General features: G+C 40.4%; 1 gene segment (V, D, J or C); it reads left to right on the forward strand.

Annotated features, from left to right (window-relative positions):
• Positions 1-5,625: 5,625 nt before the first annotated feature.
• LOC124243385 (T cell receptor beta variable 19-like) lies at positions 5,626-6,483 on the forward strand. The segment is given in 2 exon segments: positions 5,626-5,874; positions 6,007-6,483. Coding segments are annotated over 2 exon segments (526 nt in total).
• The last annotated feature ends 6,256 nt before the right edge of the window (positions 6,484-12,739 follow it).

Raw genomic sequence — 12,739 nt, forward strand, 5'->3', positions numbered from 1 at the left:
CAATGACAAAAGACATTTTTGAGACAACTGCTAAACTTTGAAGAAAAACTGGGTAGTAGATAAAATGAAAATGCATTGAAAGGGAAAGATGATGATCATTAACAACAAAAGAGAAGTTTCTAAAATAGCGTTAACAGAATACCATATTTTTTATCAAAAACATATATCTGTGTATAAACTTACACACATGACAAATAGAGAGGGAGGGAGAGGTCTGTTAAGAGCATCACTAAGGTGTTAACAGTGATCGTTGGCAGTGATATGGTGTTTTATCTTTATTTTCTAACTTTCTAAAAAGTATATAAGTATATAGTATCTGTTAGGAAAAATAGATATAAAATGTTTTTTAAATGAATATTTTTAAATGAATAAAATATAAACTATATTTACTGAGCAAAGATAAAAGGTTTCCTTCTGATACCATGAAGTGCTTTTGCCCTGTAACATGCAGCAGTGCCATGATGATTATTAGTCTGCAAAGCAATCATGTTACAGGAAGATTGCTTGCTGATGGGGCATGGAAAAGCGACATCCTTTTGCTACTTCGATGCCGCCATGGGTGTAAGTCTCCTCTGCTGTGTAGCCCTTTGTCTCCTGGGAGTAGGTGAGTCCTGAGCACAAATGAAAAATCTTCTTCTGGGCTTGACTCCCAGTCCCAAGCTTTTACCTTGTCAGGCTCCCTCCTGGGCTTAGTCTACAGCTGATGTGTCCTCCTCTTACAGGCTCTGTTGATGCCAAGGTCACCCAGACTCCAGGACATCTGGTCAAAGGCAAAGGACAGAAAGCAAGCATGAATTGCATTCCCAAAAAAAGGACATAGTACGGTTTATAGGTATCAACAGATCCAGACAAAAGAGTTTAAGTTTTTGATTTATTTTGACGATGAACAAGTTCTTGATAAAATGGAGCTGGTCAAGGAGCGATTCTCAGCTCAATGCCCCAAAAGTCACCCTACAGCCTGGAAATCCAGTCCTCCAAACCAGGAGACTCAGCACTGTATTTCTGTGCCAGCAGCGAATCCACAGCACTGAAATGGTGCTTCCTCTTAGTGCACAAACTCATCATGGACCCAACTCAGGAAGCAGGTGATGTAGAAGGTTGGAAGGAAGTAACAGAAATTAACTAGGGAAGCTTAAGCCACAGTGGAATTTAGTACAAGTCTAAAGGGTACTAAGTAGCAGTCAAGGAGTGATGGACAGACAATTCTGGAAAAAACACCACTTGGCCAGGGTCTGGAATGACTGCTTCTCCAGTTCCCATGTTTTGTCTCTTATTATGTTTGCTGTAAGATTTCTCCCCCTGTATTCTGTCTTTCTCTTTTCCTCCAGTCCTTATGACGATGACAAGATGGTCATTGAAGGTTCAAACTTCAGTTATCATTCTACCACACTGACAAAGATCAGCCCAGCTCTTTCTAAACTGGGGTTTAACATCCCAGGGGAAAGAACAAACTGGTTATGACCCAGCCATGAACCTTCTCCCGGAGAATTCAACTCCTGTTGTGTATGTATGTATTTAAAGTCATGTAAATCTTCATTATGCATGCAATTCTGTCTCTTAGATTTTTCCACTCAGCTCGAAGTAAGTGAAATGCTTCATTTTTCTGTATGTACAACTAGTCTGTGGTTTCTAAATGATGCACATTACTCCATGCCCCCATCTCCAGAAATAGACACCCAGTTTTCCTCCAATTTCATGCCAGCATACGAATATGCTTGCACATATTGCATCATGGACCTGTATAATCATTTTATAGGATTATGTACCTAGAATCATGACTGCTGAGACACGTACTATATGTATATATTATTTTTTGTATCTAAATACCACCAGAAGGCTCTTCAGAAATGCTGTGTAAGTCTAAAATCCCACTTAAAAGTGCACAAAGCTGCCCATAGCCCCCAGTCTTCTTATGGCATTCTCTAGTTTTCTAAATGGTTGCTAGTCTAGAGGTGTAAAGAGATCCGAATCTCTCTTCCATCCCTCCCTACAAGTAGATCTCAAAACACTTTTATAAAACTCTTTGTATTTTCTATAATAAATTTTGAGATTTGGATCTTCAAGTCTATTCAGTACAGTCTTTTCTCCATCTTAGACCCTCAAAATAATAAAAAATCATAAGGTAGCCAAGCAGGGATATTCACTCATAAAAGAATTCAGTGATGTGCTATATGGTGTTTTCATTGATGAATGAACAGGGTAAGACCAGGTACAAAGGAAGGCTCTCCCCCTCCACATCTAGGTACAGAGCACAGCAAAACTTCATGGAGAAGGGGCAGGTTGAGCTGGATGTTGAGAAAAGTGTCAAAGGTAAAAGAAGGCAGAGTGAACACATAAGAAAGACTTCAGACAACATGTCTCGTCCAACAGAACTAGAAAATTCTGTCAGAAGCATGGAGATAATAAGTGACCAGTTAGTGCAAGCCCTTCAGAAATACCCCTTCCTAGGAAAAACCAAAGCATTACATTCACCACAATTCTTGTTTGACCCAACTAAATATAAGCAGAAGATACTAATGTGCATTTAATAGATGAAACATCTATGACCAATAAACAAATGAGGAGATATTTGACTTCACTGATGATTAGGAAAAGGTGAATTTGACATAGTAATATGCAAGTTTATATATATTTAATTAGCAATATAAAAATCTTGAAAGTATAGACTGCTAGAGAGAGTATGGATCCACAAGATTACCGGTGGGAGCTTAAGAGATACAAACAGTTTCCAAACAGTTTAGCACTATCTCTTATAACTGATCATTCCTGTATTCTATGACCCAGCAATTCCACTCCTAGGTTTACGTCAGGAGAAGCTCTTACATACGCAAATGATAAAACATAAATACGAAAGTGTTCTAAGCAGCACTTTTCAGAGCACCAAGACATGGAACCAAGCCACATGTGCATTGGCAAGAGGGTGAATGTACAAACTGTGGTTTATTCATACAATAGAAAACTATATATACATCAATCAAAATGAATGAACTCCAAGAATGAGCAAAGTTATAGGTGAATCTTAGCAAATAACATGAAATGCAAAAATTAACTATAAGCAGATTATGTAAAGAATGATGCACTTTTTATAAATCTAAGACAGCTAAATCAAGAAAATAGTTTTCATGACTACAAATCTATTAGATAAAATTGTATGAAAAGGAAAGCAAGAAATAATTTTTGCTGGAACTATTTCCGGCTCATAAACACTAATAATGCACATCTTTCTGCAATCGAATTTCAAAGACATCATTTTGGTAGCTTGAATCAGCCATAGCGGGAATATTTACACCATGGTTAACAGCAGACACAGCAAATCAGGGCTTGTTTTACTTTTCTCCAGAGAGCTGATGGTCAAATATTTACCAACACACACTGAGAAGGAATGATGATGACTTAGCGTCAGGATGGTTTTTCATATGGGATGTGGATGGGGAGCGGTAGGAGATGGGATGGGGCAGAGGTGCATTGCTCAATTTACATATTGTCAAGGTCTATCTTGAGTATTGTTGGGTGAGGGGGAGAGATGATTTGCAAGTACCTACTATATTTTTAAATAAATAAATAAACATGCATCTAAAACAATACCTGTGTGTGATGAACCAATGGTTAGGATGATTCAAATCCTATACATATAATATCAAAAAGACAAAAAATAACATAAATAACTGAAGGGAGTAGAGTTTGTGAAAGAGAAGAACGAAGAGCATAGTGTATTAAGAATCAGGGAATAAGGGCTTTGATGCCAAGTGTGAAAATGAAGGTGTGGAAACAAGACCTTGTCCCGACCAAACTAGAACCAAACAGAGGAAGATGGGAGCCGATTCAACAAGGGACATGCTGCCACATTATATCCACATGATGACCATGACCATGCTGTAAATGGTGATTAAATACCACAGCTGGGGTAAGTCACCTCAGGCTGTCTTCATTGCTACCAAAATAAGGAACCCATTTTATTTGGAGCCTCTTACTCTGTCAGCATTTTCAGCCTGAAGAAGAGAGCTAGTAAAATACCTATTAAATATTCGACTGCTTCCTTCACCAATGGAAAGGAAAAGAGAAGAGAATTTGAGGCTCTGGCATGAAACATGGTGAGAAGGTGATCACATCCCTATCTCAAGCAGTCATTGATTCCCTCCTCTACATTAGTAACAGTAGTGTAATGCCAGTTAGCATGGTTGGATACTGTGTCCACGCTTGCCTTTTCCCATCCAGCTGACTGTGAGAGACACAGCTGCTGCCCACATGTCTCATTTTAGGGGAATACGGCAATAGCACTGAACATAACCGGACCAAAATTTGTGTCCTGTCCTCCTTGGACCAGGACCATTAAAAGAAAATCCTACAATATTTTCTTCAAAATTTTCATGATAGGGGGCCGGCCCCATGGCCGAGTGGTTAACTTCACACGCTCTGCTGCAGGCGGCCCAGTGTTTCGTCGGTTCAAATCCTGGGCGCGGACATGGCACTGCTCATTGAGCCACGCTGAGACGGCATCCCACATGCCACAACTAGAAGAACCCACAACTAAGAATATGCAACTATGTACCGGGGGCTTTGGGGAGAAAAATGAAAAAAATAAAATCTTTAAAAAAAAAAATTTCATGATGTAAATGGGCTATTCTTCTTAAGTGTAATAGTTTCTCTTTTTGCTCTAAGTCAAGAGAACACTCTCTGGGGTGTGTTATATCTGCAACAAGTTAACTTTTGATAGTGTATTGTTCATCTTGTATCTTCCTTTCACCATGCCTTGGACAAAAGGGTTTCTCTGAATTTTGTTCCATGCCACTAAGTAGGAGAGAAGGAAGGGAAATGGAAAAAACGAAATCATTATGCTGGGTATATTGTAAAACTTTTCGACTTCATGAAAATGAACAGAACGAAAGCAAAATCCGTAGAGGAGAGGAAATCTCTCCCCTTCCCAATCTTTCCCCCGGAAACAATCATGACCGAGAAAATGTAAGTCGACCTCCAAACTGAATGAAATATATTCAAGCAAGCAGCTGAAGATAGGATAACCCACCTGTAACTGGAAGTTCAAAACTTAAGAACAGAATTGGGAAAGACAGGGAGAAATTACTTTTAAAAAGTTGATTAAATTCAGGAAAGAAATGATAGAAAAAGGCAAAATGATCTAAGAAATGAAGATAACTTAAAAAATACAGAAGGAAGAATAAACTCTAATGGAAACTCAGTAAAAGCATTGAAGAAAGGCAGTGAAACATCTAAGAGAATGAAAATAACAGAGAGAAGTAAAACCAGCCAGAGAGAAGGTGCTGGAATGAAATCGAGGCCTGGGCCTGAATGCAGAGGAGGATCTGGAGCAACTGGGCTCCTGTCAGCAGATCTGAGTGGTCCTTGTCCGTCGCTATCACAGACACCTCTGCACAGACCCCACGTGTCACTCTTTCCTCAGAGAATAGACTCGATTATCAATGAATTCTGCCTTCTGTGTGCCCAGACTGTCTGCAGTTCTCCCCATAGTCATCAGACATTAGCATAACTAGGAAGATAAAATCCAGCGGGCCAATCAGAAGAGACTCTGGCCTGGAGATGTGGCACTGCCAACCCAATCAGGCCAGACGGAATGGAGAGTTTCAGGAGGGAGGCACAAGCAGGGAGCAAGTGATTCAGGTCTCCCCTCTCAGTCTCCTCTTCCACAGAATTAGGGAGACTTCTCAAATATCTCCAGGATCCCTTTCAAATACGTAGTTTAGGCTTCTGATAAATTTTCCAAATTTAGGCAGGAGATCCCCACAGCTAAGTTTCTTTCCTCATTTGTATTCAGCAAGTGCTCAGAGATATAAAGAGACCCCCTGCCCACTATGGGCAACCAGGTGCTCTGCTGGGTGGCCCTTTGTCTCTTGGGAGCAGGTGAGCCCTCAGTTCAGGGAGCAAATTCTTGTCCTGAAGGTGCCAAGCTCCAGATCTAAGCTTGTCCCTGTGACAGCAGCATCAGGAACTTGCTTGGGCTGTGTTTCCAGACCCTTTCTCTCTCTTCCACAGGCACCATGGATGGTGGAATCACTCAGAGCCCAAAATACCTGATCAGAGAAGAAGGAAAAGATGTGACCCTGGAATGTGAACAGAGTTTGGATTATGATTACATGTACTGGTACCGACAGGACCCAGGGCAGGGACTGAGACTCATCTACTACTCGCTGTTTGTAAAAGATATTCAGAATGGAGACTTATCTGAAGGCTACAGGGTCTCCCGAGGAGAAGGCATTCTTTCCTCTCACTGCAATATCGACTCAAAAGAACCAGACATCCCTGTATCTCTGTGCCAGTAGTAGAGACACAGTGAAGCACTGCCACCTCCTCTCTGTGCATAAATGTGTCCCAAGTCCTGCTTCTCCACCAGGTGGCAGGGCTTTTCTGGCCTCAGTACTCTGCCCTGCTGGCTTCCTTCCACCTCAAACAGGCCTCCAAAGCGGCTGCTGCCATCAACACTCTTTGTTGAATGGCAGGGTAGTTCAGTGATCCACTAAGTTGGTTTTAAACATGACATATGTGCATATGTCTATATCTAACTATATCATGGGGAAAGCAACAGAAAGAGACAGAGAGAAAGTAAGAAGGAGAAGAAAGATGAAGAGGAGGAGGAGGGGGAGAAGGAAAGAGGAGAGGAGAGAAGTTTATTTTATAAGCCAGCTCTTTTTTCTACATTACTAAACACTGGGAAACAAAAATAAACAGAAAAGTGTCCCCTTCTTCAGAAATATAATAAAAGTCTAGTGGAGAAAGAAATGTGTAGGAGACAAATACTGTAACCTAATATTGTGCGTGTGTGCTTTAATCAGAAGTGTTCGTGGCACATAAGAAATAGCGTGGCCAATTCTGTCTGGTGACATCAGGAAGGGCTTCAAAGAGAAGGCAAAATGTGAGATGAAACTCAAATGATGAGTAGGATTGTACCAGATGCACAAGCACCACCTGACTGATACAGGCTTAGAGAACAGTGGCAGGAGAGAGTGATGAGATAAATTCAGAAATAAGGATGATCGCCACCTCTCCTGCAAATATGGCAATAAGAAAAAAATTGGAAGAATGAGTAGATCAAAGTTACTGAACAAAATTGAGTTTCTACTTCAAGAGAAACTTCTAAAGAACCTTCCTTGGATACCTACAAAGTCAGCAGACAGGTGATCAGTATTATTTTGCAAACAGTCTTCATGTTTTCTGTATATTTTCACCCTTTGTCATCTGCCGCCTGTCGATGGAATCAGAAAGCAAGTGGTGTTAATTCTTGGGACTGAGTTTGCTTACAAGTTTTTGTTTGATCATATAATTCTGTGTCTAGAAACTTATGAAAGTCTATACCATTAAGACTAAACTTCACACTGCATACAACTAAAAATGCTGGAGAAGTGTATTTTTTAATTTTCTTGGAAGCATTTAAGAAACCCCGTCTGTTCTCCTGTGTGGCCATGTATCTCCTGGGACAAGCAAGTTCTCGAAAAATGTGAGGAGTCCCTGACGATTACATACAAGTCTTGTCTTCACGCATTTTATTTGGATTCCTTCTTGAATTCTGTGTTTAGCTTTGTCTTTCTTCTCCCACATACTCTGCATAACACTCCTCACCCAGAGACCAATATACTAAGACAGAGAAGTGGGAAAGAGGTACTAACCTCTGAATAGGATTTAAAACACTGGCGTGCTATGACAAGCATTCCAAGCTGTATTGTAACTAATTCTCTCTGACAATTGTGTGGAAACCTTTGGGAATGGGATGGATCTAAGATGCCTCACTTGGACTGTCCAGACCATGTTCATAGATACCTCCAGGTGAATCATCTCCTGAGCTAGATGATGCAGTCATGGACTTTTGTGGCAGTCGAGGACACAGCCTTTGAGTTTTCTGCTACCTGTGTGCAAGCCATGTTCCAGAGACAATGGGATGGGGTGAGGCTATCTGTCCAATAAGAGAGAAGAAATTAAAGGGAAGAAGATAAAAGATAGATGGTTTTGTTCTTCTTTTTGTTATCTTGGCCATAACTAGAAGGGATACAGATTTCCTCCTGTCATTTGAGGAATTTATATATCAAAGCATATGGACTCTTCTTAGGTTTAAAACGTCCACTCTAAAACTATTGAACCATTTACTTTTTATAGTAGTCCTGACTCTACAAAGCTGTGAAGTTTCATAAAAGCTCCCCTTCCTATGACCGAGCTGCAAGAGAGTTATTATATGAAAAGAAAGTCAAAAAATCAAAAATGTTAAAGTATCACTAAATGTTTCATTAGAAAGTTTTGAGAAGCTATTGCATCTACTAACTAGGAAGGACAATTTATTGAAAAATATAATTGAAGAACGGTAATATTTCTTGGGTACAATGAGTATAATTTCTGAATTTAAAACCATACTGGAAGCAATCAGTAGCAAATTAGACAAGTCAGAAAACCGATGTGTTAATTGAATACAAACTCAAGAACTATTCCAGAATTCTGAAGAAATAGAAAAGAATATGTGAGAAAATTGAACCATCACAGCGGCTCTGTTATTGCTGAATTCAAACTGGAAAACACTTAAGTATCAATCAAGAATTCAATGGATAAATAAATTGTGTTATATTTATGTAATAGAATAAAATATATCAAAAAATCAAACATCGTTTGCAAAATCATGGATGGATGAATCTCATAAACACAATGTTGAACAAACGAAGCCAAACGCAAGAGTACACAGTATGTGAAGGTAAAATAGTGGCTACTCGGGGACGTTTCCAATTTGCTTGGAGGGAAAGATGAGGGAGGCTTCTGGCGTTCTGAATGCCCTGTATCTTGATCTGAGAGGTAGTTACAAAAGTGGGTCTATTTGTGAAAATTCACCAAGCTGTACACTTAAGATTTGTGCAATCTATTATTAATATTTTACAGCTTGCTTAAAAATCTTCAAACAACAGCAACCATCCCAAAATGTAGTGACTTAAAATAAAATTGTATTCTTTCTCATGGTTCTGTGGATTCAATAGGCTTGTCTGGGCAGTTCCCATTTGGGGTCTCCCATGTTGTCACAGTTATAGTCACTGAGGCTGGAGATACCGGAAGCTCACCTGGGCTGGACATCCAAGATGGCTTCTTTATGCCCATATCTTATCCCTCACCTTGGATGGCTGGAACAGCTGTGGACCAGCCTTGTATGTCTCTCTTTCTCCACACAGTGCCTCAATGTGGTTAGATGGGTTTCCTCATGGCATGGTGGCCTCAGAGTACTTAAAATTATTACATAGTGCCTGGCTTCCCCAAAAGTGAGCATTCAAAAGACCCATGTGGGATCTGCAAGGCTGCTTAGGACCTATCTTGGAAAATCATACAGTGTTATTTCCAGCACATACAGGCCAGTCCAGAGTCAAGAGGAAGAGACTGTCAAGAATGTGAATACTGGAAGGTGGGGTTAAGCTGGGTGCCTTCTTTGAAGAGTAGTTACCAGAATATGGTAAGTTGGTACTTCTGATTCTGTTCCTCACTGTGTTGGACTAATGATGTCTTCAGAGCATAGTGACAGCTGCTTCATTTTCAAATATCTTTATTGAGATCAACTCTAATCAAGAACCATAGCAGGAAGAAGGTTCTGTGAAAGGTATTTCCTCTTCAGTTAAGTTTGTACGGTAATATACTCCACATTTATATACCTGATGGCTGGTGGTCTTCAAATATACTAGAAAGATTTTCTTTGGATCCAGGGGCTTCCAGCCACTTCATCTCATATATATCATAATGATATACCAGAAGCAATGCATTGTAAGGTACATTCACCCACTCTTTGCAGGAAAAGCACAGTTAAAGTGGGAGGTGGCCCCAGTATAATGTGGTGTGTACCAACCATGGAACAACTATAGTCATAGGAGCGTGTCAGATGCCCCTCAATCTATATACCAGTTTTATGTATACAGTGGTATTTAGTATAAAATAATTATATTTACTATAAAAATATATTTGTTAAATCAATGTCACTATAGTACAAACATAATTTGATAGATTGAGTCCTAATCCCAGCTTGCTTAGTTAAGTGTTCCAGGGAAAAAGACCTAAATATTAAGTGAAATCACAACTGGGAGGTTTTTATAAAAATGTATAATGCTTTGGAGAAAAATCTTCAGCCTCTTTGAAATTGCTACACATTTCTAAGCACGAGTCATTTAAAACAAACATTTAGCATGTTCAAAGCAGAATGAAATCCCTAAATCTCCTAGAACCTATTTCCAGTGGTAAATGCTTAGCTTACAATCTGTATCATGGTGAAACAGCTATAAATAAATTTTCCTGACAGCCTCTATAGTGCTTTACACAAACACATATAGACCATAATAAATAGCCATGTTTAATATTAAGTCCATCAGTATGAGGGCAACTGGGATGATAGTTGTGAAATAAATAGCTCATTTTAGATGAAGAATTGTCCTTATCAACGATATGAAGAAACATTTAACTTCTAGCCTATGATTTCTTATCTTCATCCATAGTTCTAGTGATTAAAAAACAGGAGTTGTCTAGTGTTATGTGCTGGTCTCAGCCTATAAATAACCAGTGTTGTGTCTGGATCCACCTTTATGATTCTTATGATTGAAGGTGTCTTCAGCAATAATCATCAGGAAACTGAAAAAAAAATGTTTAGTACTTACAGGTCCTCGAAATTATATGGCACACCTGGGGCCATATGACGAGGTTGTAGATAGAGAGGAAGAGCATAGGCCTGGGGCTCTGCATTTACTGGTGTTAAGGTTGAGAGTCTAGTTTTCTTGGATTCACTCTGTATTGCTGAAACATAGGAACTGGAAATTAAGGCACAGGAAGAGAAAAAAACAAGTGGCCCAAGTGGTCAGTTATGGAAATCAAACAAGGTCTCTAAAACAAAGGAGCCTGGGGAGGGGTTGCAGTGGGGAGGTGTCCTCGTTCTTTCTCTAGTCCTTTGGGTGGCAGTGTGTTTATTTGAGAGAGTCATCCTTGAAGTGGACGCCACTTTGAAGAGGATGCATAGGCAATCAAAGTCTAAGTCAGGTACTTGCATGACGAAAAAGAAAACCCAACTATTAGGGTTTACACTTCACTTGCTTACCTTGAGGACATGGCACAGAGGTAAAGAAGTGACTATAATGCCATTTACAACACAAACATATATCCCTTTCCTTATATAAGACCGAAAAACTTGTTTTAGTCATTTCAATGATCTACGTTTCAGTGTACCTTCTACAAAATTAGGAGTTGAATTAGGACATTTTCTGTGCCCTTTTAAGCAATGGATGTGTGGTTCTTTGATAGAAAGAGCAGTAGATCCTGCTTCATTGGCCACCAGGGGGAAGATGAGAGCATCCTCAAAATTATGTAAGCATCCATCCCTCTAGGGGTGGAGAAAGGAAGAATGAAGAGTATGGTCAAAATCTCTTGAAAGAGGGTGGTGTGAGGCCTACCACTGAAGATGCTGATGCTTCTGCTACTTCTGGGGCCCAGTACGAGCCTTATTTTATCAGTAACTTGGGTGATTGTGCGTGGGTGTTGGCATCAGTTAAGTGGTAGCCAGAGGTTGTGGCCTCCTCCCAGTTTCCTGCCTCCCGCTCCCTCTGCCTTGCGGACCCCCTCGCCTTCCCAGTCCTCAATATATATTCTGCTGATCACAATGAGAGGGGACAACCATGCCCTCTGGGAAGGTAATGGGTAAAGTGAGAAGTCACTAGTCAGGAGAGATTGGGGATTATGATTCTAGGGAGTCTGACAGGAAGATTTCACAAAACAAGCCAAGTTCTCCGGGAGCCGGGAGAAAGAGGAGGGAGCGAGGCTGTGAGTTCTGTCTGTGGTCATGTCTGACTGGTCCTGCTGGCCTCTTTCGTCTCTTTGGTCTCTGTTTCAGCAGGCTCTGGGCTTGGTGCTCTTGTCCCTCAGTATCCAAGGAGGATTATCTGTAAGAAGGGAACCTCAGTGGAGATCGAGTGCTGTTCAATGGACTTTCAGGCCACAGATATGTTTTGGTACCGTCAGTTGCCAAAACAGAGCATCACACTGATTGCAACCTCTAATCAGGGCTCCAGTCCCACATGTGAACAAGGTTTAACCAAGGCCAAATATCCCGTCAGCCATCCCAACCTAACGTTTTCAACTCGGATGGTGACGAGTGTGCATTCTGCCGACAGCAGCCTCTATTTGTGTGGTGTTAGTGACACAACGCTGGGCAGAGATCAGAGACCCAAACAAGAACCTTTGTAACAGACCCCTCTTCCCCACCCAATCAAACCTGTGAAGCCCTGTGGAAGGAGGTGTGGAGAGAGAAAAACAACAGCGTCTGTGATAGAGACATCTGTGAATGTGTGTCTGTGTGTGTGCGCATAGAAAGAGAGAAAAAGAATATCTGAGTGTGGAGTGTAGAGAAGGTATAGCATTGAAAACTAGCAAAAGAGAATGGAGCTGGGCCTCGATACTGGCCAACTGACATGGAAAGCTCCCTGGACTGAAAACTATAAAACCTGGATTTTTTTCCTGACTCTACCATATGTTAATCATATGTTCTTAAATAAATCTACACATAAACATCTAGCTAGACCTCAAAATAATTCTATAAAAAAACTGTGCATTTTCTATAATAAACTTTGGCATTTGACTCTTCTGCTTGGTCTTGTTTCCATCCCAGACACTCAAGATAAGAGTATCAGTAGGCAGTCAAGCAGGGATATTCACTCATGAAAGAATGTGATGATGTGCCATATACAGTATTTTGATTGATGAATGAACAGGGTAAGACCAG

Source organism: Equus quagga, chromosome 8, assembly GCF_021613505.1.
Source record: "Equus quagga isolate Etosha38 chromosome 8, UCLA_HA_Equagga_1.0, whole genome shotgun sequence".
Lineage (NCBI taxonomy): Eukaryota > Metazoa > Chordata > Mammalia > Perissodactyla > Equidae > Equus > Equus quagga.